We start from the raw sequence: 22,882 nt of genomic DNA on the forward strand, positions 1-22,882 counted from the left end.
CTTTTTATTATTATTATTATAGAACAGTACAGCACTGGACAAGTCCTTCAGCCCACATTGTCTGTGCCGTCTGATGCCATGTTAAACTGTCTGATGCCATGTTAAACTGATCCCTTCTGCCTGCATGTGACCCAGGAGCAAGCAGAGGGCAGAGGTGTGGCATTCCTGCCTCTGGTCACGTGCCACAGGGATCGGGGTAAACTGGGCGGTGATGCCACTGGTAGAGATTAGCAGTCCAGGGACATGACTCTGCCCCATGGTCTCCGCTGGTGCTACAGACAAGGTTATGTCCAAGGTAGGCACATAGGTAGGGGGCGTCACAGAGGCGCAGCAGTAGAGTTGCTGCTTTACAGAGCCAGAGACCCGGGTTCGATCCTGACTACAGATGCTGTATTTACGGAGTTTGTACGTTCTCCCTGTGACTGCATGGGTTTTCTCCGTGTGCTCCGGTTTCCTCCCACACTCCAAAGACGTGCAGGTTTGTAGGTTAATTGGCTTCTGTAAGTTGTAAATTGTCCCTCGTGTGTAGGATAGTGCAAGTGTATGGGGTGATTGCTGGTTGGCACGGACATGTTGGACTGAAGGGCCTGTTTCTGCATTGTATTTCTAAAGTCTAAAATAAAGTCAATGTAAATGTTCAGGGCCAGTCAATGCTCCTTTCAGGTACAGGAAATGCTATAAACTTTTCAAATGTTGACAAACCCAGAAGCTAAGTAACAGTACAGCTGTCACTGTATTCCAGTAATTTGCAACAGATTTTGGGAATGAGCCAGAAATTGGGATGAAACCAGTTTGTGTCCATATTTGCAGTAATTTGCAGGCCCATGCAGCCTCTGTGGAGAGTTATCTCCAGATTGCTGAGCGTTCAGCAGTGTTCATGCCCCTGGCTGCAAGGTGTGGCTCTGAGCCGGTCTTTCAGGAAAATATCAATCCTCCCACATTCTCCGCTGCTGTCAATAAACTGGCGGTGTTCAGAAGACCACCGTGAAGTCTGAGGACAATGATCCATTGATGCGGTGGTCTTTCTGGGGCCAAGTTGAATTTGATTTGGTATGTAGGAAAGAACTGCAGATGCTGGTTTAAATCGAAGGTAGACACAAAACGCTGAGTAACTCAGCGAGACTGGCAGCATCTCTGGAGAGAAGGAATGGGTGACGTTTTGGGTCAAGACCCTTCTTCGGACTGATGTCGGGAGTGGGCGGGAAAAAGATAGAATGTGGTCGGAGACAGTAAGTGGTGGGAGAACTGGGAAGGGGAGGGGATGGAGAGAGAGGGAAAGCAAGGGCTATTTGAAGTTAGAAAAGTCAATGTTCATACTGCTGGGGTGTAAGCTACCCAAGCGAAATACGAGATGCTGTTCCTCCAATTTGCGCTGGGCCTCACTCTGACAATGGAGGAGGGCCAGGACAGAAAGGTCAGATTGGGAATGGGAGGGGGAGTTAAAGTGCTGAGCAACCGGGATTTCAGGTAGGTTAAGGCGGATTTGGTATTATGTTCATGGGGCCAGCTGTTCTAGCAGGAATCATCGTAAAATGATCACGCAGGAGGCCATGCAGCCCTTTATGGCTGTACTGACTCTTTAAGAACAGTCCATTAGCTGCATGGACATAAAGGTTGGAATGGGAAGGGGAGCTCCAGCAGGCCTGAACACAAGTGTTCAGCAAAATGCTGTGACCTCCACCATTGCCAGAGTGAGGAGCATGGAAGAACAGCACCTCATATTCCTCGGGTAGTTTACAGCCCAACTTTATCAACATTCAATTCAACAATGTCAAGAGATGCATTTCCTCCACCATCCCCCCCTCCCCCTGTCACCCTGCCCAGTTCCCATCCAATGTCTGTGCTGAACATCATGCTACCTTATGTCAACATGATAACGTGCCAACTCTTATTTGCTTGATTGTAACCTATATCCCTCCATTCCCTACATATCCATGTGCCTATCCAAAGTTCTCTCAAAAGCCACTAACATATCTGCCTCAAACACCACCTCCAGCAGCGCCTTCTGGGCACCCACCACTCTCTGAACAGTGCAGAACAGGGTACCATGGTATGAAGGAACGCGAATTATGAACAGTGAACCGGGAAACCTTCTGGGTGTCACATACAGTGCCCTCCATAATGTTTGGGACAAAGACCCATCATTTATTTATTTGCCTCTGTACTACACAATTTGAGATTTGTAATAGAAAAAATCACATGTGGTTAAAGTGCACATTGTCAGATTTTAATAAAGGTCATTTTTACACATTTTGGTTTCACCATGTAGAAATTACAGCTGTGTTTATACATCATCCCCCCATTTCAAGGCACCATAATGTTTGAGACATATGGCTTCATGAATGTTTGTAATTGCTCAGGTGTGTTTAATTGCCTCCTTAATGCAGGTATAAGAGAGCTCTCAGCACCTCGTCTTTCCTCCAGTCTTTCCATCATATTTGGAAACTTTTATTGCTGTTTATCAACATGAGGACCAATGTTGTGCCAATGAAAGTCAAAGAAGCCATTATGAGACTGAGAAACAAGAATAAAACTGTTAGCCTTAGGCTTACCAAAATCAACTGTTTGGAACATCATTAAGAAGAAAGAGAGCACTGGTGAGGTTACTAATCGCAAAGGGACTGGCATGCTAAGGAAGACCCCCACAGCTGATGGCAGAAGAATTCTCTCTAGAATAAAGAAAAACCCCCAAACATCTGTCTGACAGATCAGAAACACTGTTCAGGAATCAGGTGTAGATTTGTCAATGGCCAGTGTCTGCAAAAGACTTCATGAACAGAAATACAGAGGCTACACTGCAAGATGCAAACCACTGGTTAGCCGCAAAAATAGGATGGACAGGTTACAGTTTGTCAAGAAGTACTTAAAAGAGCAACCACAGTTCTGGAAAAAGGTCTTGTAGACAGATGAGATGAAGATTAACTTATATCAGAGTGATGGCAATAACAAAGTATGGAGGAGAGAAGGAACTGCCCAAGATCCAAAGCATACCACACCTCATCTGTGAAACACGGTGGTGGGGGTGTTATGGCCTGGGCATGTATGGCTGCTGAAGGTACTGGCTCACTTATCTTCATTGATGATACAACTGCTGATGGGAGTAGCATACTGAATTTTGAAGTGTATAGACACATCCTATCTGCTCAAGTTCAAACAAATGCCTCAAAACTCATTGGCCGCTGGTTCATTCTACAGCAAGACAATGATCCCAAACATACTGCTAAAGCAACAAAGGAATTTTTCAAAGCTAAAAAATGGTCAATTCTTGAGTGGCCAAGTCAATCACCCGATCTGAACCAAATTGAGCATGCCTTTTATATGCTGAAGAGAAAACTGAATGGGACTAGCCGCCCAAAACAAGCATAAGCTAAAGATGGCTGCAATACAGGCCTGGCAGAGCATCACCAGAGAAGACACCCAGCAATTGGTGATGTCCATGAATCGCAGACTTCAAGCAGTCATTGCATGCAAAGGATATGCAACAAAATACTAAACAGGAATACTTTCATTTACATGACATTGCTGTGTCCCAAACATTATGGTGCCCTGAAATGGGGGGACCATGCATAAACACTGCTGTAATTTCTACATGGTGAAACCAAAATGTATAAAAATGGCCTTTGTTAAAATCTGACAATGTGCACTTTAACCACATGTGATTTTTTTCTATTACAAATCTCAAAATTGTGGAGCACAGAGGTAAATAAATAAATGATGGATCTTTGTCCCAAGCATTATGGAGGGCACTGTACCAATGAAAATGCAAACAGGGATCTGCAGCAAATGAATGTTTGGCTTAAAGCAGAGGTGCAGGCTCGAAAGGTGTTCAGACCTGCTCTGGAGCATGGCAGACCTATTCCAGAGGACAGATGGGCTGTTCTTCGTGTGATGGTTCACCAGTGTGGTGGGAGAGGCTTTTGTGCTGAATTGATAGAGGGGAAGTCACCTGCATATTCCATCAGAAAATATGTAAAAGATGTACAAACAGTGGGGGTGCTGTGTATTGATCTTCCTGATGAGCCACATTAATCCGAGGCCCCCGTCATATTAAGAAAACCACTGACTGAGTTTGAGTAGCCGAGGTACTTTCCATATTCCCTCCTCATCCACATGAAGTGTCCTGAAGTCCCCCATGGTGCAGGAGTGGAACCTGTACACCTCGGCTCTTTCACAGTGATGTAAGGAACCTCTCTTCACTTTAAGGAATACTTATTATATTTCTATCCTGATTGAAGTATTTCTGCCCTTTGTTGTTGCGCGCTTTTAAGCTGGAGTTTAAGTTAGTGACACCACCTTCTCATACTAACCAGGCACTCTAGTTAAACAGTTCAAATCTGTGTTAGGTTTGAAACCTGCAGCCTGCGTCAACAGTCATTTTATTTAAATGCCAAAACTTCACCTCTTCACTAAATTCCTACTCTCACTTCAGAGCTGAAGAAGAGTCCCAACCTGAAATGTCATCTGTCCACTCCTTCCACAGATGTTGCCTGACCTGCTGAGTTCCTCCAGCACTTTGTATTTTGTTCAGGATTCCAGCATCTGCAATCTCTTGTGTCTCCCGCACTCACTTGCTTTCTCTTAAAGTTGTTTTCAGATAATGCTCCACACATTCTGTCAAAGCACTCTAGAATTTGCTTCAGTTATATCAAGCCTTCTCTGTCTTCATACTTTGTAGGAATTACTTTGGAGTCAAACTGAGAAAGCACAGTTTACTGAAGTTGCATAAACACTGCAGTATGGAACTCAGACCACTGAGTGGCATGATTCAGCTAGGTTTCGACACCATTCCTGTTGACAAAAATCATTCCCAGTCAGTGAGTGGCACCACCTGTGGCTAACCAAGGTGCAGCTCCTTTATTTCCCATACTTGTGTGGTCATGGCAATTTATCTACCCGTGTGTACTCCAGACTATCAGTGTATCTCAGACCTCACCTCCCTCCATGTCCTCCTTGGTGAGTGCGGACCAGGATTCTCAGACCAGTACTTCCCTGACTCTCAGTCTGAAGAAGTGTCTTGACCTGAAACGTCACCTATTCCTTTCTCCAGAGATGCTGTCTGACCCGTTGAGTTACTCCAGCTTTTTGTCTATCCAGGATATTCATTCAGGACCTCACCCATATCCCTGGCTCCCACATAAACTTTTTCCAAGTTTATCCTTTCTGCTCCGACTATCGAATGACTTCTAGACATATTTGTTTCTCCTTAATCTTACCTGCCAAGGATATTTTGTGGCCTCTTTCTGCCCTCATAACTTTAGGTATTCTCCTGCACCGCTATTCCTCAAAGGACTTGCCTACACCTGTCCTAGGCTTCCTTTTGTTTCCTGATGAAAACTTCCATGATGGTTTTCATCCAAAATTCCCTCATCTTGCCAATTTACCCTTTCACTCTCACTGGAACATGCCGGTCTCAGCTCTTGCCCAAAAATCTCTTGTTGGTCTGATATTGTTTTACCCACAAGCATCTTCCCCCAATCCATTCTTGCCTGGTGCTGTCAAGATCATCTTCCATCAATTTACGGCCTTAACCCAAGGACCAACCTATCCTTATCGATAAATGGAAACTGACAGGGTTATGTCATTGTCCCCAAGTGTTCCCCGACCCACCATGACCTAAGGTCAATCTCAGCACTTCTCTGGTACAGCTAACTAAATATTGTCTGAAAAAGCTATCTTGGATGCACTTGACAAATTTGAACCCCTTACATTAAGGTAATTGTGGTCAATACTAGGAAAATTGTAATTCCCTGTTGCTGTAACTCTTTTACCTCTGTCTGTAACGTGTTTATATATCTGTTCCTCTAATTCCTGACCATTAATTATAATGCTAGCACAGTGATCATCCCTCTCCTGCTCCTGTTATACCCATTGAATTACTGAGCCTGGATATCCTCTCCACACCCGGCCATGATGTACTCCCTAATCAACAGTGCAACCCCCCACCTCTTGCAGTCCCCTCAGTCACATCTGTACCCCAGGACATTGAGCTGCCAGTCCTGCCCTATATATCTGTACCCCAGGACATTGAGCTGTCAGGCCTGCCCTAGATATCTACTCATGGGCATTGAGGTGCCTGTCCTGCCCTATATGTCTGTACCCCAGGACATTGAGCTGCTTTCCCTCAGCCATAATTCTGTGACTCGCCATTCCATGTCCTGATCCATGCTGCAAGCTCACTTGACTTGTTGTGAGGCTCCTTACATCACGGTCACTACAACTGCATCTGCCAGCCCCCCCCCCCCCCCCCCCCCACTCCCTCACCTGCCTCTGGCTGTTCTGCTCACTGGTCCTGCCTAATTTATTGACTGTATTAGAGTCAATCTCTCTGTCTGCCACACTACTCCATTCCCTCCACACTCTTTCCTGCTTCGTCCCCTCGCAAGTGAGAGGCTTTTACAGGTGAGACAGGGGGAGCTCTGGGTCTGTGTTTCCTGTTAGAGTGTCAGACAAGACTGGCAGGAGCACGGAACCCAGTGTGATGAGAGATATTGAAAATCTGGTCAAGAAAAAGGAGTCATGGGTCAGGTACAGGCAGCTTAGATCAAGTGAATGCCTTGGATAGTGGGGGTGTCTATGTGTATATTAAGGGGAAAAAAGAGTAACTAGGGAGTGAATAGGGCTTCTAAAAGATCAATGGTTGTCTATGTGTCGAGGCACAGGAGGTGGCCTAGGTGTAAAATGAACTTTTCTCATCATGGAGAAAGATGCAGATGCTCGGGAACTCGGGGATGTTAATAGTTACATCTGGAAGAAAGTCCACATTATAGAAGATGAATTGCTGGAGGTTTTAAAATGCACAAAGGTGGATAAATCTCTGGGACCTGATCAAATGTATCCAAGGACTTTGTGGGAAGCTGGGGTATAAATTGTGGGGGCCCTGGCAGAGATAATTGTATCATCAATAGTCATGGGCTCCAGGAAACTGGAGGGTTGCTAATGTTGCACCTTTATACAAGTAGGGCTACAAGGAAAAGCCTTGGAACTACAGCCTTGTATCAGTGCTATTGGTTTATTGTCATCTGTACCGAGATAGTGTTTGTGTGCTCTCCAGTCCATTTGTGCTGTACATGGGTACAATCAAACCATACACAAGTACAACAGATAGTGCAAAGAGAAATATACCACCTGAGAAATAGTGACGGATTTAGTTTTGGAATAGAGGTTGAAAGAGTGGGAGATTGTTGGGGCTGGTAGCTTCTCTCCCGGGGTCAGATGGCAGCCGCTGGTGCCATCTGGAGGTCAGTAAGTTATTGGAGACAGCTATCCATGTTCTCCAGAGATGCTGCCTGACCTGCTGAGATACCCCAGCTCTTTCTGTCCTCCTTTGTAAACCAGCATCTGCAGTTCCTTGTTGGTGTACAAAAAATGCCCTGCTGGGTAACAGTGGGCCAGGCAGCATCTGTGGAGGATGTGGATAGGTTTACTTTAGTTTATTATTATCACGTGTACTAAGGTGCAGTGAGAAGCTTTTGTTTCCATGTTATTCAAAGAAAAGACTATATGATTACAATCAAGCCATCCACAGTGCACAGATAAAGGGCACAACATTTAGTTCCAAGATTAAAGATAGTTCAAGGTCTCCAGTGATGGGAGGTCAGGTCCACTCTCTAGCTGATGGAGGACAGTTCATTTGCCTGATAACAGCTGGGAAGAAACTGTCTCTGAATCTGGAGGTATGCATTTTCAAATTTCTGTACCCCTTGCCTTTTGGGAGAGGGGAGAAGAGGGAGTGACCGGGGGTGAGATTGGCACTTAATTATGCTGGTGGCCTTGCCAAGGCAGTGTGTAGTGGAGATGGAGTCAATGGAAGGTATGTTGGTTTGCGTGATGATCTGGGTTACGTCCACAACTCTGCAATTTCTTGCAGTCTTGGATGGAGCTGTTCTCGAACCATGCTGTGATGCACCTGATAAAATGCTTTCCATGGCACATCTGTAGAAGTTGGTGAGAGTTGTTGTGATCATGCCGAACCTCCTCAGCCTTTTAAGGAAGTAGAGGCATTGGGGTGGTCAAATTGCTCATGATATTTATTCCGAGCAACTTGAAGTTTTTAACCATCTCTACTTTGGTGCCATCAATGTGCAGTGAGTGTGTGTACTGCTTCATTTCCTGAAGTGAATCACAATGTTGTTGACGTTGAGGGAGACGTTTGTTGTCTCGGCGCCAGGTTACAAGGTTCTGAATCTCCTTCCTGTACTTTGTCTCATCATTTTGGGTTGGGTTTCAGGTTATTGGAGACACGAGATCTACTTACATTTGGAAAGGATTGATTAGGGTTATTGTTACAGGGACTTTAACAAGGCTTTTGACACATGCCACATGACAAACTGGTCTGGAAGATTAAATCGCCTGGGATCCAGGGCAAACTAACCAATTGGGAATGAAATTATGTTGAAGCGAGGAGTCAGTGGTGATACACAGAACAGCTTTGAGCACAAGATGCTGGAGGAACTCGGGGTCGGGTAGCATATCTGGAGGGATTAGACAGTCAAGGTTTTGGATCGTGACCCTTCTTGAGACTGACGATATGAGGTGGAGAAAGCTGGAAGAGAGGTGGGGGCGGGAGAGTGCCTGGCAAGTAATAAAGCACCATTGAGCCATAGGTGAATAAGTGAGGTGATTGTCAGACCGGTTAAGCCCTCCTCTCCCCCCCCCCCCCCCTCACCCCTCACACTTCACCATCTATCCCTTCCAATCGGCAACCAACCCCCCTACGCTTCGTAATTTGTCCTTTGTGTATTCTTCATTTCACTTTTGTCAGATCATCCCCAGTCCCTGCCTTCGGTGTAAACCAGCATCTGCAGTTCCTTCCTACACACACACACACACATAGACACAAAAGCTGGAGTGACTCAGCGGGTCCGGCAGCGTCTCTGGACACTCAGACTGAAGAAGGGTCCCGACCCGAAATGTCATCTAGCCATGTTCTCCAGATGTGCTGCCTGACCCGCTGAGTTTCTCCAGCACTTCTGTGTCCGTCCCAGCGACCTGTTGTTGTGCAGCTTGGCGGAGGGGGAGCCACGGCTTGCAGCGATTGGCTGCGTGGCCTGGAGCAGCCACGTCCCACGGTCTCCGCATGTGATCAGCCCGTGGAGCCGAGTGACCTGATGCAATATCCAGGCAAGTGTCCGTGAGCAGCCTGCAAACGGAACGGTGCGTGGCCAGGCAGGCAGGCAGGGCGGGGAAGGACTGTCCCGGGAGCACGGTCACAGTCACAGTCAGCCACGCTGGGCTGGTGTCCAAATGTAAACACCGATCAGACTGAAAGAGCAATAAGCCCCCAAGGTTTTTAAATCGGCAGTGAATAAATACAGGATCATTAAGAAAAGAAATATTCAGTATAAGGCAGACAGACAAAGTGTTGGAGCAACTGTAGTGAAGACAAAGTGTTGGCAGCATCTCTGGAGAGCAGGGATGGGTGATGTTTCGGATCGAGACTTCTTCAGACCCATTCTCTCTCTCCAGAGATGCTGCCTGGCGCGCTGAGTTACTCCGGCATTTGCGTCTATCTTCGGTGTAAACAAGTATCTGCAGTTCCTTCCGAAACATTCGTGTCGTTGTTGCAAAGTTCAGCCGACTGTCACTTTACATGTCACTGGTCTGTTTACCAGTGCCCGCGCTTTAGGGGACGCGTGGTAGTTGGGGTGACGTGTGATCAGCCGGTGCGGATCCAGGAGCGGGGAGAGGAGCGGAGCAGGAGCCGGTGCCGGTGTGGAGCCGGAGCGGGGCCGGGTAGGGCCGGGTAAGGGCGGCGATGCTGCTGCCCGCTTGATGCAAGGCCAACACAGGGACAGGGAACGTGATGGCGAGCCCGCTCACCGAACTCACCCAGAACCCCCTCAAAAAGATCTGGATGCCGAGTAAAAATGGCCTGTGCGAGGTGCACACTTCACAAAGGAAGGGTAGGTGTGGAGATGGGGGGCTGCGGAACGACCCCTCACAGAGCCCCGCAACACATCACTGACTACCCCCCCACCCACACTGACCCCCCCATCACTGACCACCCCCACCCACATCACTGACCACCCCTCCACATCACTGACTACCCCCTCACCCACATCACTGACCACCGCCCCACAACACATCACTGACCACCCCCCACCCACATCACTGACCACCCCCTCACCCACATCACTGACCACCCCCTCACCCACATCACTGACCACCCCTCCACCCACATCACTGACCACCCCCCCCCACATCACTGACCACCCCCCCCCACAACACATCACTGACTACCCCCACCCACATCACTGACCACCCCCCCACCCACATCACTGACCATCCCCCCATCCACACTGACCACCCACCACATTACTGACCACCCCCCACCCACGCTGACCACCCCCCATCACTGACCATCCCCCATCCACACTGACCAACCCCCACATTACTGACCACCCCTCACCCACACTGACCACTCCCCATCACTGACCACCCCATCACTGACCACCCCCCCCACATTACTGACCACCCCCACCCACATCACTGACTACCTCCATCCAGCCCCGCTCCCCTCCACACCCTCGCACTCCCCCTCCCTCATCCTTCCCCCTCCCTCATCCTCACCCCCCTCCCTCATCCTCACCCCTCTCCCTCATCGTCACCCCCCTCCCTCATCCTCACCCCCTCTCCCTCATCCTCACCCACCCTCCCTCATCCTCACCCCCTCCTCCCTCATCCTCACACCCTCCCTCATCCTCACCCCCTCTCCCTCATCCTCACCCCTCCACTCTCATCCTCACCCCCTCCACTCTCATCCTCACCCTCCCTCATCCTCTCTCATCCTCTCCCCCCTCATCTTTCCCCCCTCATCCTTCCCCCCCTCATCCTTCCTCCCATCCTTCCCCCTCATCCTTCCCCCCCTCATCCTCCCCCCCCTTATCCTCCCCCATCCTCATCCTCCTCCTCATCCTCCCCCTCTCATCCTTCCCCCCATCCTTCCCCCCCTCATCCTCCCCCTCATCCTTCCCCCCCTTATCCCCCCCTCATCCTCCCCCCCTTATCCTCCCCATCCTCCTCCTCATCCTCCCCCTCTCATCCTTCCCCCCCATCCTTCCCCCCATCACCCTCCCCCCTCATCCCCCACCCTCGTCCTTCCCCCCTCCTTATCCCTTTCCCCCTTATCCCTTCCCCCCTCCTCCCCTGCCCCCCCCCCCCCCCCCCCTTGGTGAGTCATCCAGTATGTCCCCATCCCTCTGCTGTCTCTGCATCGCAGCAGTGGATGCAGGGAACTCTCAATCTTGTTTAAAAAACAAGTTTTGTCAATGATGACCCTGACATTGTTTAATACAATCATTGCAATAGTTTTAATTCCTGTTTATTGGTGGCTGAGCTCGAACACACACTAGTTCACATTTGTGGGACTTTGGAAGTGTTGAGGTTGGGCTACTGCCTCTGTCAGGACTGATCTTTGAACCAGGACTCTGCAGCGATGAATTGTAAAATGGCACTAACACGCGACACGTCATTTGACAAAGGTCTGGATACAACTGAGTGGTTTTGTCAGGATGGATTCCTAGTTTTAAAACGACAATTGTAACAAAAATATTTTGTTTTTAACTTTATAAACTTTTTATACAAATACTTGTCTTGCTGTTCTAAATAATATGAATGTTTCAGATTTATGTGAACAGGCAGGGAATGGAGGGATTTGGATGAAGCGCAAGCAGATGGGATTGGTTTAATTTGTCATTGCAGTTAGCACAGACACCGTGGGCTGAAGGGCCTGTTCCTGTGCTGCACTGTTCCAGATCACCTTTCTTAGGACAGGTTACCAATCACCAGGCAATGGGCAAAATGTTGCAGAGCAGAGAGATTCGTGAGTACATGGGCATGGTTCTCTAAAGGTGGCGTTAGGTGGATACTGTCGTGAGGAAGGTGTTTTGCATTTGCTTTCATTAGAGCTGATTATATCTTATGTATGGTAGGTAGCATGCAAAACAAAGCTCTTCATTTTACTTCAGTACATGTGACAATAATACATTTAAATCTGAATGTCATTCATTTGGAAAGAGTGCAGAAGAGATTGACCAGGATGTTCCTGCATGTGGGTTTGAGTTACAGGGGATAGGCTGGGACTTTTTTCTTTTGAGTGTAGGAGGCTGGGGAGTGGCCTTATTGAGATGTACAAGATTTGTCTCTGTCACATTGCAACCCACCTCTTCCCTTGCAGTCATCATTTTACGGTAATCTTTTCCAACCTCTCAGCCTACCTCTCTCTCTGCCCAGCACCTTTCTCTTGGCCCAGCAGCGTCCTTGAATACTACTTGCACAAGTTTCTTTTTCTGAGAGGGTGATTTGTAAATTATTGGCTGAGAAATGAGCACAGCAGTTGCAGTGACCATTAGTGAATGTTTCTGGTGCTTTCTCTCACGATGGGTTAGCAGTGGGAGGATGGGTTGAGAGATGGTTAAAGACCAGACAATGAGTAGGATTGAATGGGTCTTTCATGGGTTGGCCAACTGACCATTGGAGTAGCACAGGGCCCCAATCATTCACAATCTCTGTCAATAATTGCCTGGAGGCACCCAGTGTAACACTTCCACCAATGATACGGAGCCCGTGGCAACGCCAGGAATGTCAAAGACGCAAAGAGGCTTCAACAGATTGTAGACAAAGTGAGGAAATACGACGTGGGAAACTGGGAAGTTATCCTTCAATAGAGAAAATGGAAATTGTGGATTTAATATGATGAGAGAAGGGAAATGTTGATGTTCAGAAGGATTGGAGTGCTTGTGTGCAGGGTTATGGAAAATTAACATGCAATGGGATGCGTAATGGCAAATTAAGTTTAATTCAGATATGTGTGAGCTGGTGCATTTTGGGAAGTCCAACCAGGGCAGGACCTTCACAGTGAATGGTAGGGCCCTGGGAAGTGTTGTCGAGTAAAGAGATCTAAAAGTACAGGTACATAGTTCCCTGAAAGTCTATGTTTCTATGAAAGTGGTGTCACAGGTAGATAAGGTGGCAAAGAAGACTTTTCGCATCAGTAAAGGCACCTCGTATAGAACCAGTCTGCAGAAGGGTTCCAACCCAAAACATCACCGATCAGATGCTAGCTGACCCACTAACTTACTCTGGCACTTTGTGTTTTGCTCAAGATTACAGCATCTGCAGTTCCTTGTCTCCACTGAGTATAGAAGTTGGAACAGTATGGTACAAGTGTACTAGATGTTGCTGAGGGTGCACTTGAATTATTGTGTAGGAAGGAACTGCAGAATTATTTGGTCAGTTTTGGTCACCCTGCTATGGGAAAGATGTCATTAAGCTGGAAAAAGTGCAGAGAAGATTTACAAGGATATTACAAGGGCTCGAGGGCCTGAGTTATATTGAAAAGTTGAGCAGGGTGGGACTTTATTCCTTGGAGCACAGGAGGCTGAGGGATGATCTTACAGAAGTGTATAAAATCATGAGAGGAATAGATTTGGTGAATGCACAGTCTTTTTCCCACAGTAGGGGAGTCATGGACCAGTGGACATAGGGAGGGGGTTCTGGAGGCAGGAGGGGAGGCTGGAGTTGAAGGCAATGGGGGGGGGGGGGGGGGAAGGTGGGGTGGAGGCTATAATGGGCCATTGCAAATATGGTGCCTTTGCTCTTGAGCAAGCTGTGTCTGATCACGTGATGGTAATTAATAGCCGTTCTACAAATAGACCCAGTTAATGAGAATTTGCTGCCATTAAACATGTTTGTGCCGACAGAATTTGGGAAATGACCCAAAGGGAGCAGAGTGGCCTTGTTTGTCATTTCATTACATGGGCAAGCAAGGGCCTGCAGGCAGTGGCACCATCGCTGGCGGCATCAGTGTTTGGTAGGCGGGCTGGGAATGTCTGTTACCAGCGATCGTTCGCCCTTACAAGTCCTGGGTCTCAGAGCTTGTAACTGATTCTGCTTTCATTTCAGACTGTTAAACACAAGCATGAGGTGCCTGTAAAGCGACGGAGCATTGGTGTGCCCCCTGTCATGGTGAAGGGGCTCTCACAGTGCTGCCTGTGGTGGAGAGGGTTCCTGCATTTGGACCCAAATTAAATAGATTTCCAAGACATGATGTTGTGAGACTTGGAAGGGATCATGAGTATATGACAATATTTAATTGTCATATACACTGGCAACGGAACAATAACATTTTTAATTGCTGCAGTTTTACAGATCTATTAACACAATAACACACAGGTATAGAATTCCCAGCCTCGGCCGGATGTAATGGCCACAGTAGGGGTGGCAGATATAGCTGTGTCTGATCTACAGTGCCCGTCACCTGCATCTTGGCTTTGGTCCTTGTTCCACCAGTGAATGTCAGGGTGGGTGGCGTGTGATTCCACCAGTGAATGTCAGGGTGGGTGGAGTGTGGTGTCTGTCTGACACATGGGGACTAGTCGCCATTTATCAGCCCGCACTAGAATATTATCAAAGACTCTCATTCAGACATGGAGTGTCTCGTTGTCTGTGGAGTTACAAACGGAGCATTGTGGAGTCAGCAGTGACAGTCCCAATCTCGTTGTACCCCTGGGTACAATGACAATAAAGATATATTGTATTGTATTGTATTGTATTCTATGCTGCTGATGGAGCGGCAGAAGGTGGTTGAATTGGTTCTGTCCACTGCGCAATCTTGCTCAGATGAGTCACTTACAATTGCAACTTACACAGAGGAAGATGGTTATGACTCTAGCCATGGGAGTGTTTCACCTTTGGTTTTGCCAAGGCTTCCCCATACTTAGTCAAACACTGAAAGCAGTCCCTCTTGCCTCTGCGATTGTTTTTTTTTGCCAGGTCAGATGCTGAGCAGCTGAGGGTATCAGTGACCTGTTGTTGGTGAGGAAATGTCGCCTGGTAGCAATATTGATCACAGCTTGCTTCATGGACAACTTTCTGGGTGTTACGGGCAGAATGGATTGGTCCTGCATCTTGTGGCACAACATACCTAACGATGTGGAAAATAGTTTGGTTAGATGGTGGTGTTGTACTGAAGCAGCTGGGCCAGAGGTGGGGCTGCTTCTGTCTCTGGTACCAGAACCAGGGTGGTTGGGGCTAATACATTGAAGCAGTGTGGCTTTCGATAGCTGAGTGCCGTGCTGAGGCTCGGCTCGTTAGCAAGTCACTACTGAGCCGACAGATCAGTGTGGGCTTTCAAGCATCATTACCGTATTAACATTTGGAAGGATTGGGGATTTCAAGTGGTTATTCTGTGCTTTATTTTGATTAATAATCACGTGTTGTGTTGTAATTTCAGTATGGATTCCACACATGACAAACTCCCCATCACTCATCGTAATGGTGGGGCTCCCTGCCAGAGGCAAGACCTACATCTCGATGAAACTCACCCGTTACTTCAACTGGATTGGGGTGCCAACTAAAGGTGCGTTCCTTGAGAAGGCTGGAAGGGGCAACAGTTGAAGGCAGTCAGAATGTATTCATGCTATAGTGGTGTGGAGTGAAGGAGACTGGAACATGAAATATGTTTAATTAATAGATGCAAAATGAGCAGTGGAGTTGTGGACAGTAAAAAAGGCTGTCAAAGAATACAGCCTGATTGAGATCAATTACAGCTACGGGTGGAGAAATGGCAGATGGAGTTTAATCCTGGCACATGTTTTACTGTGGGAGGTCGAATGAAAAGGGAAAGTATACAATTAATGGTAAGGTGCATTGATGTACAGAGGCATCTTTGGGTCCAAGTCCTTAACTCCTTGAAAATAGCAACACAAGTAAAGTGGTAAAGAAAGCGTATGGTTTGCTTGAAGGGGAAGTTTTTTTTATACACATTGCGTGGTGGATGCCTGGAATGCGCTGCCAGGGATGGTGGTGGAAGCAGATAAGATAATAACATTTTAAGAGGCTTTTAGATAGGCATATGGATATGTGGGGAATGGAGGGACGGATACCTGAAGGTAGAGGAGATTAGTTTAACGGCATCATGTTCAGCACAGACATTGTGGGCCGAAGGGCCTGTTCCTTTGCTGTACTGTTCAATGCTCTATGTTTTGTTCTATCATTTATGACGTTAGAACATTTCAAAGAATCGTCTGGCATATCGTTTTACAGTCCTCAGGTTATGAATGAGGTTGTGGAGACTAGACGACAATTAACATGGTGATGTTGTTTAAAAGGAGAAAAGGAATGATCAAGGCCAGTCACCCTAACGTAAGCATGGGAAAATTATTGGCATACGGTGCCAATATCAATTAGCAGTTTGAAAGGAAAGTTTATCAAAGACTGTCTTTGATTTATTGAAGGAAGGTCATGTTTGATGAATCAGGTTGACCCTCCCCCATATTTCAAAGTTCGGTGCGATTGTATTTGATGTGTGATGAATGGATTCCAGAAACTGTCTGGGAAGATCATAAATGACTGGCTTATCTAAGAAATAAAAGCATACGGTTTTCAGATCTGTGGGCTTTCTAACGTTTTAAGAACATAGAACAGTACAGCACAGGGACAGGCCCTTCAGCCCACCATGTCTGTGTTGACCATGATGCCACGTTAAACTAATCTCCTCTGCCTGCACATGATCCATCCTTGGGGTGCGGACGTACAGGGTGGGAGAGACGTTCTGACTGTCTACCCTAACCATGCCTCTCATGTTTTGTATGCTTCTATCAAGTCGCCCCTCTGAGAAATTTCACATCAGTGAAATAAAATATGAATGAGGTTTTATCAGTGTTTGAGGTATGTGACGAACTTGCAAATGCAGTGGTTCCTTGGTATCGAGTGTCTAAGATTTGTAACTCATTCCTTCACAGCATTTAACGTGGGTCAGTATCGGCGGAACGTACTGAAGACCTATAAATCTTTTGAGTTCTTCCTCCCTGATAACAAAGAGGGCTTGCTGATCCGAAGGTAACAGGCAGCACGAATGCTGCACCTTTCTTCTTATCCACATTTGCTATTGAATGACGGTGGTGACGTGTTGGGTGTTGGCTGATTACCCTATGTTTGTCTTTCTGTAGACAGTGTGCATCAAGAGCACTGAACGATGTGAAGAGATACCTGGACATGGAAGGTGGCCAGGTTGCGGTAAGTGATGCAGAAACAGGGCAGACTCGTCATCAAGTCTCTCAGTAGCTTATGTACTGAGAATCACCATCAGTTCAAGATCTTGATTTTGACTCATCAAGATCCAATCAATAGAAAGGTTGTGAATGACTATTCACAGTTGTGCATTAGCCAGGAGACTGGGAGAACTTGCTCTTGTTGGTCACAGCAGCATTCACTCCAGCCATGAGGAGCAGGCTTCATGTTGACCCCGAGTACTGTCTGAGAACAACGTAAGAAACCAGAGCAGGAGGCGACCTGATGACCCTCAGAGCCTGCTCTGTCGTGCAGTGAGTTCTCTCTTGCCTGTTCCTGCAGCCCAAGTACCTGGGCCTGAATGTATTAGTAATTCAATGTTCGGAATTCCCTTGGGTAGAGAAGTCCAAAGATTCATGATCTCTTTTAGATATGATAATGTTGTTGAGTAGTCTGAAGGAGCTGTTCCTGGTGGTACACACTTTCAAGCTTTTGTACCTTCTGCCTAACTGAAAAGAGGACAAGAGGGAATGATGGGGTGTGAGTGGTCCTTGATTATGTTGTCTCCTTTCCCTAGCCAGCGAGAAATGATTGGAAGCCAGATGGGTGGGGGGTGATGGGAAGGCTGGCAAGGCCACATCCACAACTCTCCGTTTATGAGAAAAGACACACGTGCTGGAGTAACTCAACAGGTCAGGCAGCATCTCTGGAGAACATGGATGGGTGACATTTCACAGAGTGCTGGAGTAACTCAATGGGTCAGAACATGGGTAGGTGACGTTTTGGTCAGGACCTTTCTTCAGACTGTGTTCTCTGGAGAAGCTGCCTGACCTGCTGAGTTAATCCAGCACCTTGTGTATTTTTCTTGTAAACCAGCAACTGCAGTTCCTTGTGTCTACATTTCTCTGTTTGAGGTTGATGTGGCATCTTGCTGAATTCCTTTGGATCTGTGGGTGCTCCTTATCCAACTGTGTTACGTTCTCAGAGCTCTAATACATTTGTCAGATGTAATTTCCTTCGTAAAACTATGTTGACTCAATGATTTTCTAACTATCTATCCTCAATATAGATCCCAATATTTACCCAAGGACTTACCCGAGGTCAGGCTAACTAGCCAACAGTTTACCGATCTGCCTCCTTTATTTTGAATAGGATCATTATATTTTCAGTTTTCCAATCTACTGGAATCTTTCCAGAATGTGAGGAATTTGGAAGGTCATAACTAGTGCACACATTGTTTCTGCAGCCACTTCCCTCAGCCAGGGTCCAGGGATTAGCCGCGCTCTACATCCCTAGGTATGCCGAGTACTTATTCTGCAGTGAATTGCTCAGAGAATCAAGGTGCAGCATGAGCCGCTCAGCACAAAGAGGTGCTCAGTGTATGCTCCCCAGCACCAGCTCAGCACTGGCACGTCCTCGCTGTTTAATCAGGTTTCCCACCATTTACAGCTGTGAGTTCCAGACACCTGCCAACTATCCTGGAAAAACATTTCCTCCTTTCCCCATAATCAGTCTACCATTTACTTTAATCCTTGTCCTCTGTTTTCCCTTTACTTCTTTCTCAGGGTATAAGGTCTTTATCTGGGCTGTCATATTTAATACACAACTATATCTCCACTTCACCTGTATTCTGAAATATAAGATCCTAGTATATACAGTCCTTCCTTGTAACCAGTTTTTACCGTCCTGTCAACATTCTGTTCCTCCCTAGCAGCCTCCTAGTGACCACACTGTGCAGTCCTCGAGCTGTGAGTAGCAAGGAACATAAAACAGGAACAAGTAGGCCATTTGGCCCCTTAAGCCTGCCCCACTATTCAGTGTCATCACAGTGATGTGTTCTAATCCTGTAGAATTTACCTTTCTCTATTGATTTAAAAAAAGACATTTTATAGAGAGGTCCATAATACTGTGAGCACTGCCCTGCCCCTCCTCTGCTTGATTTCCTCACTGAGCCACAAACATGCCTGCTACAGAAAGTTCTGAACACACTTCCAAAGTCTTTGAATATATTTAGTTGAAAGTCCCGACTTTCACTACAGCTCTAATTTCTTTGTTGGTGTTGCATAAATCGCCAGTCCACAGAGTGGATACTGGAATCTAATGATTGCTTCTTAACAAAAGCTGCACTGCAATAATCTCCGTCATCAATGGTGCTTGCCACTCTACCTGCCCTTCCTTTCCCCCCTTCCTTATTCCTACATTGTACCCAGACATATTTAGTGCCCAGTTCTGCACTGTCTTCCACCCTGGTCATTAATGTGTTCTGTGGTCATCTAGTTCCCTGTGCTGCCCCACCTGTAGTAGCCTCTTTATTCTTGGGCCTTTGCTTTAACTGATTCTCTGAAATTGTTGCCTCAGTCCCACTCCTTGTGATGCCCTGTCACATTTGACAGTCAGACTGCTTCCACAGAGAAGGAGTTTTTTTGTTCTGCAGGTTAGACCGTAACTAACCCGGCTGGAAGCTATCTTCCGTCTAGCTCCCCACCTCCCATTCATACTGAAGGCTGAATAATCTCTCAACAGGTCTTCGATGCCACAAACACTACGCGTGAACGAAGAGAAATAATCATCAACTTTGCAGAGCAGAACGGGTACAAGGTTAGTGGCGGGGAATGTTGGCCGGCAGAGTGGTGCTGCCTGTGGGATTGTAAGCTATCCTGTGTCTGCTCCTGACTAAAATCTAACCAGGAGCCAAGCCCGCCAAACCCATCCCTAGAAATTCACCATATTTACTCAAATACTGGGAAGCTTAAATACCTGAGAGCAATGTGAGAAGGCACATGCTGTCCATAGGGAAGTGGATTGCTGTCAGCCATTATACCTGACAGAGTGAAGTGATTCAGCCCGTCAGACTCCTGTGCTTCTCTGAGCTGCCACAAGGTAGAGCCAATGCAAACTGTTCTTTGTTATCAGTAGAATCCTTTATCAAACCAACAACTCCTGCCCCATGTTTCTCCCTCTCCCGCCGTGCCCTGCTTCACTGTGAGGTTAAAGTGCAACATGTGCTGATGGTCGGGGGGGAGGTGGGAGCGGGGGTACGCTGGGTGTGGAGGGGAGGGGTGGGTTGGGAGAGTGATGAAGCAAGCAGCTGTGGGAACAGGCTGCTGTTGGACTGAATGTGATACAAAAGGGCCTGTTTCTGTGCTGTAATAATTTTTTTAATATTTAAGTGAGGAAATCAAATATTGCAGTTTTGTTTTGTTTTTTTGTTTTCCATTCACTTTGACTTTGTTAGAAATGGAAGAATAGTCATTTCTTAATTAAACCCTTTCTCTCCCTCACCGTGCCGATCTGCCAAGGTGTTCTTTGTGGAATCAGTGTGTGAAGATCCCGAGGTCATTGAGACAAACATCGTGGTGAGTTACTGCTGGTTCCGATTGACTGATCTCACGTCTTGTAGCGCACTGATCACCATGTACAGCTGTGGAGTGTTACACGGTGCTGGAGATGTGTGATTGAGGAGCTCATGTGCTCAGGGTACATGTTCATGATGAATAAATGCTCGATGTGTAAAACAGCAGTGTTGCACAGTGGGTTCAAGCTGTATTGCAAGGGAAGGCTGTGCGAAGTATGCACGAGGTGCTTGTGTGAAAGCATTGAACAAACAGAATAGGAACAGAAGGAGACCATTCGGTCCCTCTCACCTATTCTGCAGTTCAGTTTAAGTAGCATGGTCTAGTTCAGTCCTGTGTCCCTTGATACCTCTTGCCCTAAGGACTAGAAATACATTATTTTTGAATGTGTTGAATGATTTGGTTTTAAATGGGGGAATGACTTCTATGTTTTCCTCACAATCTGCCAACCCACTCACTTTCGAATTGTCACAGATTTGAGCACAGTATACTCGCTCTTCATCAAGTCACGAGTGTTGATTGTTAACAGTTGCGGCCATAGCGCTGATCTCTGTGGAACCAGCCAGTTTCCCATTGCCAGTCTAAGAACCATTTATCCCAACTGTATTCTCTTACGTAGTGTATGCCAATGACCAACCTATAACCCTCCCACCCCCTACCCCCTATCCCCACTGACTGACCTACTACCCTCCCACCCCTACCCCACTGACTGACCTATTACCCTCCCACCCCTACCCCACTGTCTGACCTATTACCCTACCCCCCTACCCCACTGACTGACCTATAACCCTCTCACCCCCTATCCCCAATCCCCACTGACTGACCTATTACCCTCCCACCCCTACCCCCTATCCCCACTGACTGACCTATAACCCTCCCACCGCTACCCCACTGACTGACCTATTACCCTCCCACCCCTACCCCCTATCCCACTTACTGACCAATTACCCTCCCACCCCCTACCCCCTATCCCCACTGACTGACCTATAACCCTCCCACCCCCTACCCCTACCCCACTGACTGACCTATTACCCTCCCTCCACGCATCCCAAAGACCCATGCATTCTTGTCGTGCTCCTACCTTTGATGTGCACTTTATCAGATGCCTCTGGAAATCCAGATCCACCACATTAGGCTCTCCCTTATCCATCTGTTTGTGGCATCCTAAAACAGCTAGCATGTGTGTCTTACACGACTTTCCCTTCATAAACCATGTTCACACTATAATATTACAATTTCTGAATGCCCCGTTATTGCCGTCTCAGTAACGGATGCCAGTGTATTCCCACGAGCTGCAGGTACACTGACTAGGCTGCAGTTTCTTGCTCGCTGCCTCCCTCCTTTCTCGAATAGTGCCGTTACATTTCCCTGAGCAAAACCCAGGGAATGTTAGTAGATTACAGCCGGTCATCCATATCCCTGCAAGCACTGGAACAGGCCATGGGGTACCTCAGTTTGTGCTGTGAGTTTGTAGTGTATTTCTTTTCTCGTGAGATTGTTATTAGCCGCTCCCCTGCTAGAGCCGCTGTATTGCCAGTGATTCAATTATACTTTATTGTCGCATGTGCCAAGGTGCAGTGAAATTCGCACGTTATTGGTGTGCTTTCAATGTGTTCTAATGTGAAAACTGATCCAGATTAATTATTTAGAATCTGCCGCATTTCTATTTATCATTCTTAGTTTCTCAGGCTGGCCTTGCAAGGGACCAATGTTTACTTAAGTTCCTCTTGCCTCACTGCAGGAGCTCCAATGTGGGGTTTATACGTTGTTATTTCCTGCCATGAAGTGTGAGAGAAGACTAGCAAATAATTTAAATAAATAATTTAAAATATATATATATTTAAAATCAATTGAAATTAATTATTTAAAATCAAAATGTTCCCACAAGATAAGTGCCTAGTCATGGGTGTAACATGTTGGCATATTAAAGCATTTTATAACTTTTCTAGCCACTCTTCTGTACACTAGTGTTCATGAAATGATCCTGAATTAGCTGAGAAGGAGTTAGTTCCTCGTTCTGAGAGCCGTCGGCTCCAGGTGAACCTGTTCCAGGCTGTGACAGGGGAGCTCACTCATGCACGTTGCTTCGTGCAGTCGACTGTTTTACCATCTTGATCATGAGAAAGCTGAGCCTCTCATTGCCCTGTGGGAACATCCTCAGCTGCCTGGTGTGTAAAGTTACAGACCTGGCTGCATTTGGTTGATTTTATAAAGCTCCAATTAAGGCGGCAGGGTGGTGCGATGGTAGAGCACCAGCCTCGGGGTTGATCCTGACCATGGGTGCTTCTGCACTGGGTTTGTACGTTCTTCCTGTGACCACGTGGATTTTCACCGGGAGCTCCGGTTTCCTACCACATTCCAAAGACAGACAGGTTTGTAGGTTAATTAGCTTTTGTAAATTGTTCCTAGTGTGAAGATAGAACTAGTGTACAGGGATTGCTGGTCAGCATTGACTCGGTGGGCCGAAGAGCCTGTTTCCACGCTGTATCTCTAAACGCAACAAACCAATCGAGAAATCT

At 47.0% G+C, this 22,882-nt stretch overlaps 1 protein-coding gene across 5 annotated transcripts in view; it reads left to right on the top strand.

Annotated features, from left to right (window-relative positions):
* LOC144601834 (6-phosphofructo-2-kinase/fructose-2,6-bisphosphatase 4-like) overlaps positions 1–22,882 on the top strand; it is a 61,456-nt gene that overhangs the window by 24,196 nt on the left and 14,378 nt on the right. For 2 of the 5 annotated variants that reach the window (XM_078414305.1, XM_078414306.1), the window contains 5 exons: positions 15,233–15,358; positions 16,743–16,839; positions 16,950–17,016; positions 19,534–19,608; positions 20,310–20,366. In XM_078414305.1, the coding sequence (XP_078270431.1) occupies positions 15,233–15,358; positions 16,743–16,839; positions 16,950–17,016; positions 19,534–19,608; positions 20,310–20,366 (422 nt within the window). Of the gene's footprint in view, positions 1–9,092; positions 9,121–9,174; positions 9,246–9,285; positions 9,903–15,232; positions 15,359–16,742; positions 16,840–16,949; positions 17,017–19,533; positions 19,609–20,309; positions 20,367–22,882 lie in introns of those variants that run through there. The other 3 variants (XM_078414304.1, XM_078414307.1, XM_078414302.1) reach the window with 3 other exon arrangements.

The sequence above is a fragment of the Rhinoraja longicauda genome, chromosome 17, assembly GCF_053455715.1.
Source record: "Rhinoraja longicauda isolate Sanriku21f chromosome 17, sRhiLon1.1, whole genome shotgun sequence".
In the NCBI taxonomy this organism is placed as follows: domain Eukaryota; kingdom Metazoa; phylum Chordata; class Chondrichthyes; order Rajiformes; family Arhynchobatidae; genus Rhinoraja; species Rhinoraja longicauda.